A 21,683-nucleotide genomic window follows, 5' to 3' on the forward strand; every position below is an offset into this window, starting at 1 on the left:
TTGGTTGACGTCCTTAGGTCCTTGAAGTGAAAGAAAGCCTGGACACATAACATAGCATTTCTCCAGGCCCTGATAAAAATTTATTCTGTGCTTTTCTCGGTCCTGGTTTTATCAATCCAATTAACCCTAAGGTCACAGACAGTTCTCCATGTCTGTCTGTCCACAACAATGAGAGAGGGAAGTTGAAAAATGAAGTGAAGTTTGCATTCTTTACTCTGTTCTTAGATATGTGCAGATCCTCTCTATAAATTTACTGTATAAATATCTCTTTCAGGGTGACCTATCCAGCCAAGGCCAAGGGCACGTTCATCGCAGACAGCCACCAGAACTTTGCTCTGTTCTTCCAGCTGGTAGATGTGAATACTGGTGCTGAGCTCACCCCTCACCAGGTCAGGAAAAAGCCCAGGCATTCTCTTGCCTTGAAACATTACAGTCAACTATATAACTGGCTAGAGAAGATTCCAAATTCCTGCTTTCAGATCTTCACTCTGCACCCTGAAGGTCCATCCGGTTCTCCCACATGACACTCTGCCCCTTTTCATATTGGTTGTAATCCTGAACCTGGCATACACTCTTTTTTTAAAAAATATTAGCTGGTATTGAGAAGATATATTTAAGACAGATTAGCACTTAATTGAGGCTTTTTTCTTTCTGACAAAAAACCCCCGCCAAAAACTATGCCTTAAAATAATTTTAAAAAAAGGAAAACCTAGGCAATGGGCTCAAGCATGTTTTTGTTCTGGCCAAAGCAGGTTTCTATTTGTGGGAATCTGAAGAACAGTTCTTTTTAACTTGTCCCTACTTCATATTATGAAAGCGATAGGTTTCAGTTTTATAAAGTAACAATATTCTTTGAAAGATTTTCAAACCAAGTCCTTTCCCTAGAGAATCAGATATGGCCTCCTGTACTCTCAGGCACCTCTGTCATCCCCCGTGGTTGGCAGTAATTGCTCTCAGCCCTGTCTCATCCACGGTTGTATTATAAAGGGAAATTCGGATAAATACTCTGAATACTAAAAGACAGGAAAGAGTATGGGACTTAATGGGCTTGATTTAGGTGCTTTGTAAGCAATGCTTTGGCAAGAGCCACTAGGCTTGTGTCCATGCTGGAGGGGCAGCTTCAGAGCTGACCTCTGAGTTGGGTGAATTTACTTGGAAACCTTTTGCTTTCTGTTTCCTATAGCTGCAGTGGCTTCGCTTGTGCCCAGCCCCCAATGTGACTGCTTGCAGGAACATCATCCCAGCACTTCTTTGTTCCTCTCTCCCTTCCACCCTCAAGCTCCAGAGAGCTTGGTTTGTGTACTTGATCAGGACCATGGCTAACCAACTGTTAAGTACTTAGCCTCTTAGCATTTTGCAGCTCTTCTCAGAATGATATTTACCAACCAAACAGCACAAGGAAAGAAAGAATACGAAGAAAGGAAATTATAAGACTAATAAATTGGTGAAATTTGGGTTAGGGTATGAAAGTTAGTGAGGAAATTTAACTTTAACTGAATACTTGTCTCATCTAAGATTCTGGTTTGAAAACCATGGCTTAGAGAGCTCCCAGGTATAATAGCATTTTGCAGACAAACCTGGCTGCCACCTGCACTTGGCTTTGACAGGAGGAAGATCAGGCATCCGAGCTCCTGAAATCCCATTGGCCAAGACTGTAGCCAGGATGCTTCACATCTCTGGTCCCTTTTCCTAAATACTTTTGAGGGTTTGTTGCCCAGGTATAGAGTAACAAATGAGATTTGTATTTTTTCTGTGGATTCAGCACTAGCTGTGTAACTCATTTAACCTGCATGCCTTATGATCTGTAAAATGGAACCAATCTACTTGCCTTGTTGAATTCTTTATTTTGAAGAAAAGCTATGAGGGGATATTAAGTTTTGCTGCAGTTATAATGTAGAGAAACCTTAGTTTCTTATGGCATTGGGGGGATAAAGTGATTAGACTGGCACCATCATATTGATAATATCGGCTGCTGTTCGTTGTTGACCAGCTAGAGTACATGAGGTCCTGTGCTAAATGCTTTGTATACATAATCTTCACACAGATATACTGCACGTTGAAGTTAATCTTACTGTCATAAAGATGAAATCAAGGCCTAAGGAGGTTAAGTAACCTGCACTTAATAAGTAGTGGATCCAAGTCTGTCTGTCTTCAAAGCCTGGGCGCTCTCAGTGACACCAAGCTGCTCTGCTTGATTAGAACTCTGCCTTGCTATCAGTCTCCAAGCCTGCACTACTAAATCTTTAGCTGGAGGCAGTAGGAAATTGAAAATGGGCCTCTCACAGTTCCACCTCATTTCCCTTCTTTTTATCCTCTGGTGAAGAAGTTAATTGGGCAGTGAAGTGGCCAAAAGGCTGGCAGGAAGAAGAAATTGCAGCAACAGCAAAGGGCTTAAATCATCCACAAACTGGGCATTCATCCTCCAAGTGTCAAGAATTGGCTGCATCCCTAAGTTAAATTTCTTATGCTAGCAAAAGTTATCTCTGCTGCCTGAGCCAGGAACCAGGGTGGGATAGCCACTCCTTCCGCTCTCTCAGGCAGGAGCTCTCACTGTGTTGAAAGAGTCAGCAGTCTGCTGCCTCATTGATTCAGTATTGGGCCCTGAGGGAGTTTTTAAATTATCAGATAAGATACAATATTATTGTTTCATCTAGACATTTGTCCGACTCCATAACCAGAAGACTGGCCAGGAAGTAGTGTTTGTAGCTGAGCCGGACAGCAAGAATGTGTACAAGTTTGAACTGGATACTTCGGAGAGAAAGATCGAATTTGACTCTGCCTCTGGCATCTACACTCTCTACTTGATCATCGGAGATGCCACTTTGAAGAACCCAATCCTTTGGAATGTGGTATGTGCCTAAATGCACCTTGACCTAGGCAAGAGTGGCTGTGCCACAGTCAGACACAGGCGGTTCCTTTTCAGGGGCCTGGGTTTTTTTACCCTAGCCTTGCCTGTGCCATTCACGGGGCAACAAATATGCATTGTGAGGTGAGGGGCTGTGTGCTGTCACTATTAGTAGTCTTAGGGGCATGATATAGCCTGGCACATAGTAGATGCTTAATAAACAGTAATCGAGTGAATGAATGAAGTATATATTTGCCCTCGTGGGTTCTAGAAAATTTCTATAAAAGTTATACTAGAAGAAGGTTTTCATATTACATCAAAACACTATGTAGGATACATAACTGCTAGATATGGTATACCTTGTGGGATTGGGGTTGGGGTAAGATTTGAGTTCCAGTAACAACCAGGATGGTGTGGAACATTGAATTATAGGATATTCAAAATGCTAATAAACTAATAACATTTGCATAACATGTCATAGTTTACATAGTGCCTTTCACCTGTGTATCTCAATTGATAAGAGAAAACTTCTTAAAAAACATGGCATTTGAGCTAGGTATTGAAGAATTACAAGGGTTTATCAGAATAGTATATGAGGCTGTGGGCTGATCACTGGGGAACAGCCTGAGGTACTTTCACTGCAATGTGTGTGGGTCTATTTTACTGGAGCACCTGATGAATCTGGTCAGCAGCAGTAGACAAAGAGATTGGAAAGGTAACAGAGGCCAAATTGCATCCTTGAATGGTGGTTGGCTCCCTTTGCAAGACAAAGGGGCAGCTGTGTTTCTTGTGTTGTATTCAAAGCTCCTTTTCTTCTCCTGGACTTTGGGCTGCTTTTTGTATGAGACCGCATTTTCATTTCTTTTTTTCTTTTTTTTCTGTGACTAAATCACACTTCCCAGGGACACTGAGTGTTTTCTGATTGCAGCTGTAACAGCCTGAGTACCAGCTGAGATTTTTGTATTAAGCAGCTCACCAGGCTAGTAGAAAATTGGAATTCTTGCTCTAAAAAACATTTTCAACAAATTATTATTTTGTTCTTGAAATTTTTACTGCCTCAGTTTGCTGACTTAGAAGTGATTGGACTGCTTGGAACTTTTTCCAGTTATGATCCTGGATGTGAGTTAGGGGGTACTATTGTGCTAGTGAATCTTACCCCCTTCTCTGCCCCTGTGACTTTAAAGATGCTCTTACTCTTTTAGGCTGATGTGGTCATCAAGTTCCCTGAGGAAGATGCTCCATCGACTGTCCTGTCCAAGAATCTTTTCACCCCCAAACAGGAAATTCAGGTATATTTCAAGAGGCTTCTCCACTAAGCACAAGGAAATGTGAAATGGCAGCAGAACTCTGGACAATGGCTCTGGGCCCTTCTTTAACCTGTCTGTATAATGCTGTATAGTTTGGTCCTCACCACCCTGTGAATTAGGCAGAGCATATATCAATCGCATTCTAGAGATGACAAAACTGGCTCAAAGAGCCCTGTGACCAGCTCTCAGAAAGCAGGTAGTTGTAGACAATCTCAGAACTCGAGTCTGTTTTTCCTAAACATCCAGGAGGTACAGCCTGAGATCACTGCCTGACAGCTATAGCAAAGCTGGGCTTGGCTTTCTTTCTGCCTGCTCCTACATAAATCAGGGCTGATGGGGCTGACTGGTGGAAAACTCAGCTGGGACAACAGGGCTTTCCTCCCCGAGGTAAATTCTTCCTCTCTTCTGGGATTCACCTTCCTTGCACACAAATATTAGCGATCCCTGCCCAGCGCAGCGCACAGACTACTGTGAGGATCAAAACAGATAATGGATAGATAGCCCTGGCCGGTTACTCAGTGGTTAGAGCATCAGCCCTTGGATCTAAGGGTCGTGGGTGTGATTACTGGTCAAGGGCACATACCTCAGTTGCAGGTTCCATCCCCTGCCCCAGTCAGTGCTTGTGCGGGAGGCAATGAATGTGTCTTATGTCAATGTTTCCTCTCTCCCTGCCCCCCTCCAGTCTATAAAAATCAATGGGAAAAATATCCTGGGATAAGGATTTAAAAAACAAAACAAAAAAACAGCAGATAATGAAAATGGATAAGGCAAGAAAGGCTTTAAAAAGTTTCTAAAACACTTTCAAAATAAGCACAAGAATTGTTCAACAGTTTCATCACTGGTTAAGAAAACTGAGGTGCTCCACTCAGTGAATTATTTTGCATTCATGAGAAATGATCTTACTGTAGTAATGTGGAAACCTATGTGTAAATTAATGTTGAAGTATTCCAAGCAGACTACTCTTATTTCACTATTAAAAAAAAAAAAAAAGACAAGGGCCCCAAGGCTAGAGTAGGACTGTGTTAAAGAGAGTGAGGTTAACACCAGTTAGCTGACTTAAGTGGGGGAGTGACATATGATGGATAGTCCCACCCTGGAGACCCAGAAGCATTAAAAAATCCAGACTCCTGCCTTGGGTGTGTTGCTCAAGCCATTCATATACCTGGGCTCCCTCTTTGATACTAGGCAAATGCCACTTGATGGATTGCATTTCCCCAACCTCTAAATGGCAATGAGTCTTTGAAGGGATAAAGAGGGTTGGCCAAGTAGTGAGCTGAGACTAGTGTATTGTCTTTGAAAGGAGACCTCTGGGATCAGAAACCAGCATTGAGATGAGGCAAAAGGCCAAGTGGCCATTCATTGCCAGGGGGTTTTAGCCTCTGAGAGACAGTTCCTCATCTTGACTGTCATTGGCATTTTGGACCCTGGTAAACATGGCAGCTCCTACTGGGAAGGGCATGTTCTTAAATATTCTTGGTGTGACTTATTTTGGTAGCACCTGTTCCGTGAGCCTGAGAAGAGGCCCCCCACAGTGGTGTCTAATACATTCACTGCCCTGATCCTCTCGCCCTTGCTCCTGCTCTTTGCTCTGGTAAGTAGCTGTGATTAGCATGGGCAGCGTATGTCTGGCGCCAGATTCAGCAGATGTAGCTGTTCCAAAGGAGGCTTTGTGCTCTGGCCTCAGCACAGCTCCAAAGAGGTCCAGCAGCTGTGACCTGCACCAATGGTCAAAAACTTTTAGAATAACTAAAAGTCCCCGCTATGGGGAAGCAGCCAAATAAACCACTCCATTAATAAGGGGCATGAGAAAGTACCCAATGGCCATTGAAAATGATAAGGGTGTATGGACTGGGATGCTCTATCTAGGAATGTTCAGATGAGGTGTGGGAGAAAAATAAAAAAGGCTCCAACGCCTATAGCTATATAAAAATAGAGTACAGAGGCTGTGCATTTCAGCACTGGAGCATGAAACTATAAGCAACCTAAAGTCTTTATAAACTATGGGGACATCCATACTGTGGAATAATATGCAGTTTATTAAAAGAATGGATAGATTTATATGCTGATATGACAAGATTGCTAGGATGTCTTATTGAGTGAAGAAGACAAGGGGTTAGGATAGGGTTACCTCTAAGGAGAGGTCTTTTTAAGGAGTATAGAGAAAAGAAATTTTTACCTTTTATGCTTTAAAGTATTATTTGAAAATTTTTTACAAATTAATTATTTTTCTTTTTAAAAATGATAAACAGATTCATATCATCAAAGTTCAGAAAATTAGCAACTCATTAGATCTTACTTTTGGAAAATTGCCTGTTCCTAATTCATTCATTGATATTAATAAAATAATTATTGGTCAATATAAATCTGAAAGGCATGCCACAAGCTTTCAGAAACCAGACCCTAGGGTATGGGTACCTGTTGTCATATTTGAGAGATCAGAATTTCAAAACCCAAGGAACCCACAGCAAGAGCACGCATCCTACCAGCTGCCAGTGGGTTTATCTTACCAATACTTAGAGGAAATAGCAGGGGTGCCAGTTACTTTATCATGAACGCATTTTCTGACCTTTCAGCTTCATGGGTTCACTTATTTTAAAATAGAAAAGTTTGCTGTCAATATATGATGTTCAGGTTTGAGTTACCCAAGCACATTTGAGAGCAGGTGTTGGAATGCCTTTCTAAAGGGAAAAAAAAGGAACACTTTTTCCTAAAGACTTAGAATAGGTTAATTGTCACTTGGGAAAATTCCCTGTCCAAGTATGCATGAACTTGTAAGCCCTTAGGATTGTTCATTGGACTAGCATTGACATGCCAGGTGTTGCCTCCCTTTCATATTGTAAAGTCTTTTTAATTTATTTCTCCCCATTGTTTAGTGGATCCGGATTGGTGCCAATATCTCCAACTTTACTTTTGCTCCTAGCACGATTATCTTTCACCTGGGACATGCTGGTAAGTGCTCCCGGCTGCTAATTCCATTTAACCTCCTCTGACATTTAGCCTGCCCACGCAAACGCCCTGTTAAGTAGACCCACAGCCTATTAACTATAATGACTTAATAGTATAACATTTCCCTCTTCCTCCTGGCCTTTTAGGACAGTTAATATGATGATAAACCTGTTTGGGCCATCAGCTTAGAACAGCTGTCATTATATTGGGTTTCATTGTAATAGGCTGCTGTTGGCAGGCCATTTACCCTCATTTAATAGCCCTGTTCATTTCCAGAGATTACTCACTTATCGTATCTTTACATTGAGCCATCTTCCTGGACAAAGAGCATTAATGTAGTTTCCAGAGGTTATCTTTCCCCAAGGTATCAATCTTCACATTTGCTGGCGGCTGTGTTTGGACAGTAATAGAAAACAGTTTTTTCCACAGTCAGACACCCTGTCCTGCATTGTTCTCTTGAGAACTTAGGACCTAAACTTCAATTCACAAATCAGCTAAGCATTTCAAAGGCTGCAACACCATTGGATCAGTGTTGCCTTGCATTTCACTTTCATATTCTTTTCTAATTTATTTGACTCTTTCAGGAGACCCTCTTGTGTCCATAGTGCGTGGGTTCTTTAGGGGACCACAGATGAATCCCTTGAAATTCTAGGCAAATGTGTATCTGTTCTTTTCTGGGGAAAGAGAGAGTCTATAACAGTGATGGCGAACCTTTTGAGCACGGTGTGTCAGCATTTTGAAAAACCCTAACTTAACTCTGGTGCCGTGTCACATATAGAAATTTTTTGATATTTGCAACCATAGTAAAACAAAGACTTATATATTTTTTTTTTATTAAATTTTTATTGTTCAGATTACATTTGTTTCTCTCCCCCCCTCCATAACTCCCCTCCTTCCAGTTCCCGCCCCACCCTCCGCCCTCACTCCCCACCCACTGTCCTCATCCATAGGTGCACGATTTTTGTCCAGTCTCTTCCCGAATCTCACATTCCCCTTTCCCCCCCAAGAATAGTCAGTCCATTCCCTTTCTATGTCCCTGATTCATTATAATCACCAGTTCATTCTGTACATCAGATTATTTATTCACTTGATTCTTAGATTCACTTGTTGATAGATGCTTGTTTGTTGTTCACAATTTGTATCTTTACCTTTTTCTTCTTCCTCTTCTTAAAGGATACCTTTCAGCATTTCGTATAATACTGGTTTAGTGGTGATGAACTCCTTTAGCTTTTCCTTGTCTGTGAAGCTCTTTATCTGACCTTCAATTCTGAATGATAGCTTTGCTGGATAAAGTAATCTTGGTTGTAGGTTCTTGGTATTCAGCACTTTGAATATTTCTTGCCATTCCCTTCTGGCCTGCAAAGTTTCTGTTGAGAAATCAGGTGACAGTCGTATGGGTATTCCCTTGTAGGTAATTGAGCCTCTTTCTCTTGCTGCTTTTAAGATTCTCTCTTTGTCTTTTGCTCTTGGCATTTTAATTATGATATGTCTTGGTGTGGTCCTCTTTGGATTCCTTTTGTTTGGGGTTCTCTGCGCTTCTTGGACCTGTAAGTCCATTTCTTTCACCAGGTGGGGGAAGTTTTCTGCCATTATTTCTTGAAATAGGTTTTCAAAATCTTGCTATCTCTCATCTTCTGGCACCCCAATAATTCTGATATTATTCCGCTTGAAACTGTCCCAGAGGCTCCTTACACTATCTTCACACTTTCGGATTCTTTTTTCATTTTGCTTTTCCAGTTGGGTGTTTTTTGTCGAATCTTTGGTTTGATTCTTGTGCTCCTCTGGTCTGCTATTGGGTATAATATTCTTTATTTCAGTCCGTGTATGCTTACTTTCTAATTTCTTTATCGTAGCATCGAGGGTAGCATCGAGGGTCTCATTAGTTTTCGTGAGGCTCTCCACAAGTTTTTTGCAAGCCCTCAAAATTGCGATTCTTAGCTCCATATCCTCCATTTCTGTCATGTTTTTTTGTCTCCGCATCTTTTATGCTTTCTTGGTGCACCCCCTTGTGGTCTTTGTGCGCAGTCTTGTTCTAGCCAAGCCTTAATTGTTGTAGTTAACACTAGAGGGATTTGACCACCAGGCCGACTGGCTATAGGAATCAGCTGTGTGGAAAACTTCAGTCCTCTGGGGAGGCGCTAGTCCAGCCTTTGCCTGAGGCGATGGGCAAATGGCTGTGCGCAGGGCTTGGGCGGGGCGGGCTCAACAGGGCGGGGGGAGGGAGCAGCTATGGCTGCTCTCAGTCCGTCTCCAGGGGCTCTGCCTCTCTGTCCCCGTAACCGCTGCAAACCTCGGAGGGACTGTAGCCAGACAGTCCCGCTTCTCCCGTTTGAGTCAGGGTCCCTAGAGACTCGCCCGGATCTGTAGCCCAGAGTCTGAGACTCACTCCTGATTGAAAACGACAACCGCGCCCTCAGCCACCAGCCCGCTTTGCGCGCGCACCGCCGCACCACCGTACCTTTAAATTTTCCACACTGCGCCTCCTCTAAGCCTCGTAATGCTGTTGTTTTTCCTTCTAGTTGAAGAGTCTCTCCTCAGCCAGCCTTCCTGTGGTTCTGGGTGATGTCCGTTCCGTCTTTTAGTTGTATTTTTGAAGTGGTTGTTCAAGGCAGCAAACTCCGGTGTTTACCTATGCCGCCATCTTGGTTTCTCCCAAGACTTATATTTTTGATATTTATTTTATATATTTAAATGCCATTTAACAAAGAAAAATCAACCAAAAAAATGAGTTCGCGTGTCACCTCTGACACGTGTGTCATAGGTTCGCCATCACTGGTCTATAACTTTTATCAGATTCTCACAGTGGTCCATGACCTCAAAAATGGTTAACAACCCCCACTGTAGTTCATTCATCATCTTCTGGGCAAAATTGATAGAATGACCTTTCTCTCCAGTCCAGTTACTGGATTTGAGTGATAGCCTCCTGGGTCAGGTTGAGAACAAAACCTGAATATAAATTTGTTTAGAGCCGTGACTTTTCTTGCCAGAATGCTTTGTGTGCACATCCCCTCATTTGATTCTCATTACAACTCTGATGGGAGTGACCAGGGCAGGAATTATGATCCATATTTGATAGATGAGAATTTAGGCTCAGAGAAATTAAGTGGATGGAAGGGCAGGGCCTGGACCAGAACCCTGGACTCTCAATGCGCAGGCCTGAGCCCTTTTCACTAAGCCTCCTCAGTCCTCCTAGGCACAGTGGCAAATTATCCTTTAAAAAATTTTAAGGCCCTAGCCGGTTTGGCTGAGTGAATAAGAGCATCGACCTGTGGACTAAAGGGTCCCAGATTCCATTCTGGTCAAGGGCACATGCCTGGGTTGCTGGCTTGATCCCAGGTGGGGGGCGTGCAGGAGGCAGCCAATCAATGGTTTTCTGTCATCATTGATGTTTCTATCTCTCTCTCCCTCTCTGAAATTAATAAAAACATATTTTAAAAAATTTTAAGAAAAAGGAAATTATTTATTTATTTAATCCTGTATGTTTTTATTCAGAATTTTCAAAATAAAATGAGTCCCAAGAATAACAATAATGTTTAAAAAAATTGACATTAAAGAAAATCTATGTGAGTCAGACTGTGGAATAAGATAAAGTAGCTGAGGTCTGGTTTTTACCTCTGGATTTCTTTTTTTTCTTTTTTTTTTTTTAATATATTTTATTGATTTTTTTACAGAGAGGAAGGGAGAGAGACAGAGTTAGAAACATAGATGAGAGAGAAACATCAATCAGCTGCCTTCTGCACATCTCCCACTGGGGATGTGCCCGCAACCCAGGTACATGCCCTTGACCGGAATCGAACCTGGGACCTTTCAGTCCGCAGGCCGACGCTCTATCCACTGAGCCAAACCGGTTTTGGCACCTCTGGATTTCTTGATAGTGAAGGCTGAGAGGCAAGTATATTGAGTTATCTATTTTTTTGGTATCAGATAAAAGAAATAAAACAAGCTGGTCTAGAAATACAGACCTTTTTTGGATCTAGCAATTACTGCTCCTCACTGTCCTCTGCCCCAGTTTGTTGTCACTGTTTCATTTAATTGGTTTTCACGGTGCCTGTTCTTGTAGCTATGCTGGGGCTCATGTATGTCTACTGGACTCAGCTCAACATGTTCCAGACTCTGAAGTACCTGGCCATCTTGGGTAGTGTGACATTTCTGGCTGGCAATCGTATGCTGGCCCAGCAGGCAATCAAAAGGTAAGATTGGGGATGGACCACGGTCCCAGAGTGGGATTAGAAATGTTTTGTTAGCTCTGCTCCCCCAACTTTCTGAACAACGGTATGTGGTAAAATATTTATATCCTTAGGGACAAGTGTGGCATGTTAATCCAGCCCAATACAGAAGCCTTTTTAAGTCAGAAAAGAGCCTTGGTAGTCAGCTTTAAATGTTTTAAAATCCCAGCCATTTATACCCTGACACATTAGAACATGAGAAGAAAATAATTGTCTTATGAAGATTAAAATGGATTAGGACATGTGGCAGAAGATTGTTGTTAATGTGCTGGCCTGTATAACAATGTTCTCCTCTGCTGCCCCAGAGAACCCTGCCCTCCTCCCCTGCCCCAGGGGGTTACTTCTCTGTAACCCCCACAGGCTCCCGGAGCTTTTCCTCCTGAGCATGAAGGTCCATGCTCTTCCCCCAGAAACAGCCTCACTGCTCAGTAGCCCATACCACGTCCCCAAGAACCAGACAATGTTAGGTTCACACACTGATCAGATCTCATGTGATGGCATCTTGACTTTTGAACCTGGATTAGGGGCACATTTAAATGTCACATAGGTGTTTCTCATTGATTTGACTTTATTAGAACTTGGGTGATTTCAGCCATGTGAAGGTCAGTAAAAGAGGGTCAGACTTGCTTTCTCCTTTGGAAGTTAGCATTTTTAGACATGTCCTGCTTTCTCCTCTCCAGGACTTTTGCTGGAAGAATGTAATTCAGTAGTGTGCCCTTCAACACGGCTGCTGATTAAGTTGATCAGATCAGAGAGAAGCCTTCTCAGAGATCATTAGTGGGTGGGAGAGCCACACATCTCATCCCTGCCTGAATCTCCATTGTGAGCTTTCTAGGGCCTCACCGTCGAGACCCAGCCCCGACGTGTACCTGGACTGCCCTGAATGATCCAGATTCCACCAGAGCTTCCCTTAGCACCAGCAGTGGCAGCTGTTCATTTTGCTGCCCCTCCAGCAGCCTTCATTTGGCAGCTATGCATTACATCTGAGAAAGGGCTAGGTTTTCTGAGCCCCTTTACCGTGCAGCAACAAGTCTAGGCTCCAGGGAGCTCAAGGCCATACTCTGCTGAGTTCTCTTATTTCTGGAAGTTGCCCCACAAGACAAACAAAATCAAGGGGAGATAAGGGTGGAAACCATTTGATTGAAATCCCACTTAGCATGAGTTCCTAATCTGGAATCCTAAAATTGTGTACATTTTTTGGAGAAAGAGATCATGATTCTTATTCCACCGCCCCCCAATACATCCCATACAGAAGGTTAAAGCCCATTCTTACATTGCCATGTGTGAGTCCTAAAACAAACACTGGGAAAGTCAGTGACCCTAAAGAAAGCTCTGGTTGGGTGTTTGCCATTTCTTTTCTCAGCTTATTTCTCTTCTCACTGTCCTTTCTTGATTCTCAATCCCTCTTTCCTTTGGCAGGATCGCTGCAGAGCAGAGCAGTAGATTGGCAAAATATAGGACATTACGGTAACGATGAAGGGCGGTCTCATCCAGAAGCAGGGCCCCTTTCCCCCCTTGCCTGCCTCATGCATGTCAGTTACTTACCTAGTTTGCAGCCCACTCATTCCTCCCCACCCATCCCTAAACCAAAGCTGAATCCTGAGGCCATTTTCCCACTTTCTGGCCCAGGTTGTGACTGCCCCGGGGCAAAAGCCAAAGCCCCTTGAGTTAGCCCAGTGGGTGAGGTAATTTTGCAGCAGAGCAACCTTGACCTGGCTTTAACTATATAACTCCATTCTCCCTAATGTCTCATGGGGTACTTTTTAATTTTTTTAAATATATTTTTATTGATTTCAGAGAGAATGGGAGAGGGATAGAGAGAGAGAAACATAAATGATGAGCGAGAATCATTGATCAGCTGCCTCCTGTATGCCCCACACTGGGGTTTGAGCCCGCAAACCTGGGCATGTGCCCTGACCAGGAAACGAACTGTGATCTCCTGGTTCATAGGTTGACACTCAACTACTGAACTGTGCTGGCTGGGCTCATGGGGTACTTTTTAGGTAATAGTCCCTCTCTCTATGTTTATAGGAGAACAGAGTCGAGATAAGACAGGTCCAGCCTTGGACTTCTTAAAAGGGAACCCCATTCAGAACATCTAAATTCATTTTATGATGATCTGATGACAAATCCTGGCACGCCTTGTCATGGTTTCTAGGCCTTTCTGTAACACTAATCTTTGGTTGGGTCAAACTGTTGGTTTGGTGAGACTCTAAATTATGGACTGATGGCCACAGAGCAAAGCCAGTATCAGAACCCAGATTCCTAGAGTTTAGGATATGGATCAGGGCTGCTCCCTGTGTGACTGAAATGTCGTGTGAAATATCACCCATTCTCCATGCAGGTATTAGTCCTCGAACAAAGATGAAGTGGAAGCGAGGAGGAGAGTCTGATGCTTCATTGATCAGCTCCTCTAGACCAGGGATCGGCAAAAGTTTTCTGGAAAGAGCCAGATAGTACTTTAGGTTTCGAAGACCATACGGTCTCTGTTAGAACTACTCAGCTCTGCCACTGTAATGTGAAAACAGCTACAGACTATGAAAATAAATGAGCATGGCTGTGTTCCAATAGAACTTTACTTATAAAAACAGGCAGTGGGCTGGATTTGGCCCTTGGGGCATAGTTTGCTGACCCCTGTACTAGATCAAAAAGAGGGTGGAAGTATTTGAATTTTCTAGTCATGTTCTCCCTCATCTCTTTCTGTGGAAATTGCTTTCCCTGCCAGAGCAATGAAGCCATCTAATTTTTAATCCTCTGAAAATAAAAAAAAATCAACAAAAGCATAGACTGTAGAGCCTTTTCACTGATGTGTGACCATAAATTGAAATGTCTCATCCTCAACACAAAAAGAAACTAAATTTTATTTTTTCAGGTTTAACTTACATAAAGTAAAATTCACCCTTTTTAGTGTAGAATTCTGTGAATCTTGACAAACACATACAATAGTGTAAACACCACCTCAATCAAGATATAGCCTATTTCCACACTCCAAAAAGTGCCCCTGTGTCCCTTTTTAGTGAGTCCTCCTCCCCGTCCTCATTCCTTAGCCATTTCCATTTGGTTTTATCCTAAAGTACATACATGCTCTGTCTGAGATTTGCTTTCAGAACTGGTCCTTTCTGCTAAATACTGAGCTCTTTAATTTTTCAAAGATTGATTTTGTCTTTCTTGATTTTTAGATAGCCTGCCCTCACCCTACTGTCCCCAAATCATATTGCTTGAAAGAGAGGAAATAATCCTTGATTATTTGGATGTTTAGGACTTTCTGAAGTTGAGACCTAGGATTTTTTTTTTAAAATCCTCACCCAAGGATATTTCCTTTGAGAGTAGAAAGGAGGCGGGGAGGGGAGAGAGGGAGAGAGAGAGAGAAAGAGAAAGAAATGTAAGAGAGAACCAGTGATTGGTTGCCTCCCGCACACACCCTGATTGGGGCCAGGGTTGGACTCTACAGCCCAGTGCCCTTGACCCTAACCTGAGGCCCTTCTGTGTGAGGACCAATGCTCTAACCACTGAGTGCACCGGCCAGGGCTGGATTTTAAAGGAAAGTCCCTGGTAGCTAGGTGGTTTTTATTTGAGGACATACATTGATGTGATCAGGGGCATAACATCTTAGCCAGGATTAAAGGCTTGTGGGCCACTACCCTTCCAGCTGTTCTCATTTCATACTCATGCTATCCTCTCCACGTGAACATTTGGAACACACATTTTAAAGTACCTGAGTGTTGGTAGGGAGTTAGGAGCACTCACTTCAGCCCTCAGGATTAGTTCTGTGCCTGTACCTGCCCCTTGGAACTGCTGATTAATTGAGTTGAAGGTAGCCATCTGCAAGATTGTGTCATCACATCGGCCCTCACCACTGGATATACTGCCTGCTGAGGACAGCGTGTGTGTCAGCACCCAGCGTCTGCTTGCCAGAGCCACCAAATCACTTACTTGCTGTTGTCACCCTCCTAGTTGTACAATGTCTGTCTAGATTGTCATTTTTGTTCTTGTGTTTCCCCATTACTTCTTGAAGTCTAGGGACAGGCAGCCTTACAGCAAGAAGGAATAAAGAGATTAGTGGTTTTTTTCCGTCTTAAAATTTTTCTGTGAGCTGAGTCCCATATTTGAGGATCATTCTTTCTAAGATTTAGATTCTGACCATTGGCAAGAACATAACCACATGCAGGTTTCTGTACTGAGTGGTCAGAACGTTGTCTTCCTAGCTATATGAGGGCCAAATGTTGGCTGGTGGACCTAGAGTCTGGGAAGTTGAAGATGAGCATTCTTTAAATCATCTTTTCTGTTCACATAATAAAAATTTATACTGTCTTGCCCTGGCCAGTGTGGCAGCTGATCAATGTTTTGCTCTCACATCAGTGTTTCTCTCTCCCCTTCCCTTCCTCGATCTCTAAAACTCAATAAAAAATCTTTTAAAAAAAAATTTACACGGTCTTTTTGGCCTTGCACTGTGAGAGGTGTGCCTGGAATTACCTCATCTTAAATTTTCACATATCACTTTCTTAGTTATCAAGTTTGTTTCATTATTTTTATTTAACTTGTCATCAGTTTTAGTTTGAACTAGCTCTTTTACTCTTGTGAAATGAGATGGGGCATAAGTAAATAGAATTCATAGAAAAATGATTATTCCTTTATTAATGGGAACTTATAGTAGGAGAGTACCTTGGTCTCTCTCTTGTCACCGGTTAGGAACAATGACAGTAAATTGAAACCTTCAATAATTTTGCATTTGTCTCCATTTTTCAGAACAGCACATTAGTTCCAGAAGTCAAAAGGAAACTCTGAAACCTGAAATGAATGTCAAGAAGAGAAATCAAGAACAATTCAGTTTGAAAAGAGGAATGAAAAACAAACTTTATTTAAAAAGACCTAAGTTGAAATTGTGGTTAGAATTTTTTTGCTCTTTTTTTTAAATTTTTTTTTTTTTTTTTTATTGCCCCAACACAGCAGATTCCTGTGAGGCCAGATATTCTGTTTCTTTGGCATGATGCCTTAGCAGGATGCTGTGAATATTCTTAACTTACCCAAATAAAGCTGTTTTGGAATAAAGGGAATAATGGGAATAAAGGCTTGATTGAGAGTATATTCTAGTAGTTTTGGACTGTGGGACTCCTGGGGCACACACACGAGGACTTAGTTGGGAAGTATTGTTGACACAATAGCCAGGACGTTTCTTCAGGCCCTTTCACATTGGTCCTTCTCACCTGGAAAAGCCAGTGTCCTTTCTTTCTTCAGTCTGCATAGGGGCCCTGTTGGTATCTGAAGGCTTTGCTTTTGCCTTGAAAGTTTGGTGTCAGTGTGCAATGGGGAAGGGGAGGGATTGTCTTAAAAGAAGGCTGACCACATGCATTATCTTAGCTCTTAGAGCAGTGGTTCTCAACCTTGGCTGCACATTAGACTCACCTGGGAATCTTTTTAAAATCCTGATTTCTGGGGCCTCATCCTCCGGAAATTCTGTTTCCTGGTTATGGGGTGGGGCCCACAACATTAGTAACAAAGAAACAGAATTTCCGGAGGATGAGGCCCAGAAATCAGGATTTTAAAAAGATCCCCAGGTGAGTCTAATGTGTAGCCAAGGTTGAGAACCACTGTCTTAGAGGATCACACACATCTCAAGAACACCCCTTGTGAGGTTGTGCCCAGGACCACCATCACATGGGGGTTATATAACACCACTTAGAGAAGTAAAGTTGAATTGGTGTGGTTAAGTGTATAGACTTCAGTGTCAGGCAGACCTGCTGTTACCACTATTAGGGTGAGGGACTTTAGGCAAGGGCCTGAACTTCTCTAAGCCTCCTTTTTTTTCTTCAGTAAAAGACATAATAACCTCATCTGACAAGCAGTATCATGCATCTAAAGCACTTGGCTCAGTGCTTGGCATCTTTCCTAACTGGCCCAAAGTCATGTACTTTGGCTCATTGCTTCTAATTCTATTAATTGAAACATAACTAATACATTTAGATAACTTTTGAAACGCAGCTAATCCTAACAGTATTGAATTTGGGGGTAGAGAGTGTTTTTTATTCAGATTGCTTTCCAAGCTGGACTTCACTACAGCGAGGAAATTGGGATATTAATTGGGAAAAGGCAAAAGGAGTTACTGGAACTTGGGGCTAGTTCTGAATGAGATTCTGCAGACCAGAGGGCCATGTGGGCAATTGCAGGGATGCCTCTAAGATGGGAAGAGGGCCTCACCTTCCTGGAGGTTGCAGCTGGTGGCCTATAGATACATTTTATTTGACCATAATGACTTTTTTTTAATTGAATTAGTAGCTAACATTTACAAATTGAGAAAGTTCATGTAAAAATCTAGGTTTGGGGTTTTGGATTCAGAGTTGGTAATAATCAGCTGGAACTGAATAGCAGCTCCCAATGGATGGGGCCAGCACTTCCCAGTGTGCCAGAGCCCTGCCCCTCACAGGTGTCAGTCCGCATACCACAACATGCTGTTCCACCTGCCACTTCACTCCTGTGGACATAGGACTGAAGCCTTGCTTTTAAAAAAAAAGTTGTAGCTTATCCCACCCTGAGGGGAAAATGTGATGTTGACCTCCCATTGCTGTTGGGTGGCTTCTAGTGTCCCTTAGGGACCTCAGCTTAGAGTGGTGTGGAAGGGATGAGAGCTGGGCGGGCTGCTGGTTACCCCTGTAACCAGACCTGTACAGTTCTGGAAGACAGACAGGATGAGGCCTGATGGACAGCCTTATGGGGAAGAGGAACTGGGCCTGATGATAGAAGTGCAGTGGCTGGAAGAAAGGAAGTCAGGCAACGGCTTCCTAGAGGCAGGGCTGGCAAGGCTAAGGAGCACCAAGGCTGGGTCAGGCTGGCCTGCAGACCCAGAGGGAACTGGAGAATCAGGCAACAGCAGACATTTGTGCCGTGCCAGGCTTGGTGCTGTGCCCAGAACTACAGCAATGAGCAAGACATACATTCCCTGCCCTTGGTCCACTTAGAACCAGGGTACGGGGAAAGGGAGCAAAATGATTACAAACTTGAGAAGGGCTTTAAAGGAAGCAGTTTTTAAAATATATATATATATATATATTGATTTCAGAGAGGAAGGGAGAGGGAGAGACAGAAACATCAGTGATAAGAGAGATTCATCGATCGGCTGCCTCCTGCATGCCCCCCCACTGGGAATCCAGCCTGCAACCCTGGGCATGTGCCCTTGACTGGGATCAAACCTGGGACCCTTGGGTCCACAGGCCGACGCTCTATCCACTGAGCCAAACCAGCTAGGGCTAAAGGAAGCAGTTTTATCTAGAGGGGTTGGGAAAGCTAAACTGACCTGAAGGACAAGAAGGAACCTTTGCAGAGCTGGGGCAGAGGACTCCAGGCAGAGAATTAACAAATGCAAAGGCTCTGAGGCAAGATCTTGGCATATTTGAGCTGAAAGTAGGCCAGTGCAATTAGGGCGCAGTTAGCAAGGAGTATCCCCAGACGACTGAACAAATAATGCCTTTTTTTTTTTTTAAAGAATTTCTATGAGTTTATTTGAGCCAAACATGACAATTGCTGGGAAGCAAAATCTCAAAGGATTAAGAAAATGCTCCCTGCTTTTTTTTTTTTTTTAAATCTTAACCCGAGAATATGCTTTTACTGATTTTAGAGAGGAAGGAAGAGAGAGAGGGAAAGAAACGTCCATGTGAGAGAAACATCAATCTATTGCCTCCTGTATGCACCCCAATAGGGGACCCAACCCGAAACCTGGGTATGTGCCCTGACTGGGAATGGAACCAGCGGCCCTTCGGTGCACAGGATGATGCTCCAACCATCTGAGCCACACTGGCCAGGGTCAAATACGGCTTTTAAGGGCCATGGTGAAGGGAATAGATTTTATTTTAGGACCAATGACAAATTCTAGGGAACTAGAATTTTATGCTGGGATATGGCAGAGGCAGAAACTCAACTCATGCACTCTCTCTGGCTTCCCACCTGGTGAAGCTTCTTGAAGGGCTCTTAGCACCAGCTCTGGAGCAAGGCTGCACAGAGAATCTGGGAAGACCGGAGCTGACAGTAGGCTAATTCCTATAGCTAATGAAATCCACTGGATTTGTCGCTCAAATTACCACTGATAAAGATACTTTGCTTGACCAACCTTTAGTCAGGCTTCCAAATCTACTCCAAGGCCCATCTGTGCACTTCCTTGTAAAATCTAGTTTTAGGGAGAAGCCTGCTGAGTCCATTTAACCAGAAACCCCCACACTCAGTGTCTGATCACCTTGATATCTGATTGGTTCCTCTCCTCCACCATTTCCCAAGTGATAACTGATCATCCTCACCTGCCTTCGGGAATCCTGTTAGGTCGGTTTAGCCAGAATCCCACTGACCCCTGGCATTTCCTCTTAAAGTTTCCACCCACTGATCCCCACCCTCCTCCTTGGCTATAAGTTCTCGCTTGCCTAGGCAGTATTTGGAATTGAGTCAAGTTCTGTACTGAGGTCTCTTTTTCCCTGTTGCAATAGTCCTGAGTAAAATCTGTTTTAACCACATTTTTACTGCTGTGCATCTCTGGTTTTTCTTTGACACCACAGTAGTGCTGGGCCTTCTCTAAGGAGCACTAAGCACAGCAGTTTAGAGTCCAACTGACCCACTCTGAATTCCCTAATTCACGTGTGTCCTTAGACATCTTTTTTTTTGTTTGTTTTTTTAACCTTTCTGGGCCTGTGTCCCATCAGTAAAAGCTGGAATAATACCTCTGAGGGCTTTCTAAGGATTAATTGAGCTCACACCCAAAGCACATACCACAGTGCCTGGCACTTAGCATGGACTCTGTTTGCTCTGATTAGTGTAGGTATTATTGTTATTTCCTGTGTGCTTTTAGCCGGAGCCCAGGAAACAGTTTATAACAAGTCCATGTACGTTTGCTTGTTCTTTATTTCACTTGATTGCCCAGCTCACATTTCCTGAGGGGCTGGGAGTCTTGAAACAACAAAGAGCACCACCCTAGAATCAGGAATCAGTTCCTGGCTTTGCTCCTCTCACCTCCATGTGAGGCCTGCACCCTGCTCTGCCTTTCTCTGAGGGCTGTGGTAGGGAGCAAATGCAATAATGCATGGGAAACCTCTCTGTGAACTTCAGTACAACCATAAGGGATTATCATTGAGAGCGACGAGTCCCTCATTGATTAGGGCATTTCTTTAGGGGGAAAAATAGCTTTTGGTCTTAAGTAGGATCCCCACGGGACAGGAAGCTCCCAGCACCTCTGTGGAGAGGGGTTAAGTCTTTTAAGACTCCATTAGTGTCGTTGTTAATGGTGATAAAGCACCGGAATTGTTGCCATCATGGTTTCTGCCTTTGTAATTGCATTCACCTCGAAAACCACAAGTAGCAGTGGGTCCCAAATGGTCACAATTTCATTTGAAAAACTAATTGAAGTTGAGAGAGCCCTCAGTGTTTGCTTCTGTGGTGACAGGAGGAGGAAAGAGATGAGCAGGTGGGGCTGGGGGACGGAGTGGGCTGGGGGCTGGCCTGAGTGCGTCCCCTATTCAGCAGTCCCCTCCTTTGTTCCTTGGCAGTTTCTCAGCTGTCTGCCGCTCTTGATTGAAGTGAGCTGCCCGCCCTCAATGGCCAGCCTTTTTTTTTCTTGAGGGGGCTTTTGTTTCTCCATTGTTCATATTGTCTCCTCTGCCACAGTGGCCCCTTGCCGAGGCTTTTCCACGATTCACATCCTTTCTTGGAAGGTAAACTGGGCTTCCAGGGAGAGCAGGTGACCTAAACCCTGTGAAGCAGCGGTTGCCAACCGGTGGTCCGTGGACCACTGGTGGTCCGTGAGGTCCGAAAGGTTGGCGACCGCTGCTGTGAAGAACCAAGGCTTTCTATTCTGGTGCTGGCAGGGAAGTTCACAGGACCGTGTCCCCAGCTGGAAAATGATGGGGGTGGCATTGCTCATCTCTGAGTCCCCACCAACTAAAACCTGTGATTCTTCTACTTTTAATCAAACTTACATCCCATCATCCAGACTTTTCACATTTTTATAAAAATATTTCATATACTTATAGTAAAATGTACAAATCTTAAGTGTGCAGCTCAATGAATTTTTACTTCTAACGACACTGATATAACATATTGATCCCCCTAGAAAGTTCACAGATTCTAATAAGAGGCAGGGTAGGACACCGTTATAACATATTGATCCACCTAGAAAGTTCAGATTCTAATAAGAGGCAGGGTAGGGTTGGTGATGTGTGGAAATATCTGGCCCAAGTGAAATGGTTCATAAATAGAAAAAGTTGAGTAATGATATTAGTGTAGGTAGCTAGATATTAATAAAAGAAGGGAACAATGGGAATCAAACATTATTAAACCTAATAATCTGGAAAGCTGAATCCAATATTGGGCCGGTTTCACTAGAGAGCT

General features: G+C 43.3%; 1 protein-coding gene across 4 annotated transcripts in view; it reads left to right on the forward strand.

Annotated features, from left to right (window-relative positions):
• RPN2 (ribophorin II) overlaps window positions 1-16,407 on the forward strand; it is a 57,893-nt gene extending 41,486 nt beyond the window's left edge. The window contains exons 11-18 of one of the 4 annotated variants that reach the window (XM_006089524.3): window positions 275-389; window positions 2,655-2,849; window positions 4,048-4,134; window positions 5,648-5,743; window positions 7,026-7,101; window positions 11,159-11,288; window positions 12,744-12,791; window positions 16,071-16,407. In XM_006089524.3, coding sequence (XP_006089586.1) covers window positions 275-389; window positions 2,655-2,849; window positions 4,048-4,134; window positions 5,648-5,743; window positions 7,026-7,101; window positions 11,159-11,288; window positions 12,744-12,791; window positions 16,071-16,083 — 760 coding nt within the window. In that variant the 3' untranslated portion in view covers window positions 16,084-16,407. Of the gene's footprint in view, window positions 1-274; window positions 390-2,654; window positions 2,850-4,047; window positions 4,135-5,647; window positions 5,744-7,025; window positions 7,102-11,158; window positions 11,289-12,743; window positions 12,792-13,668; window positions 13,691-16,070 lie in introns of those variants that run through there. The other 3 variants (XM_023754472.1, XM_006089525.3, XM_014456537.2) reach the window with 3 other exon arrangements.
• The last annotated feature ends 5,276 nt before the right edge of the window (window positions 16,408-21,683 follow it).

This window comes from Myotis lucifugus, unplaced genomic scaffold (assembly GCF_000147115.1).
Source record: "Myotis lucifugus unplaced genomic scaffold, Myoluc2.0 scaffold_60, whole genome shotgun sequence".
NCBI classification, from domain to species: domain Eukaryota; kingdom Metazoa; phylum Chordata; class Mammalia; order Chiroptera; family Vespertilionidae; genus Myotis; species Myotis lucifugus.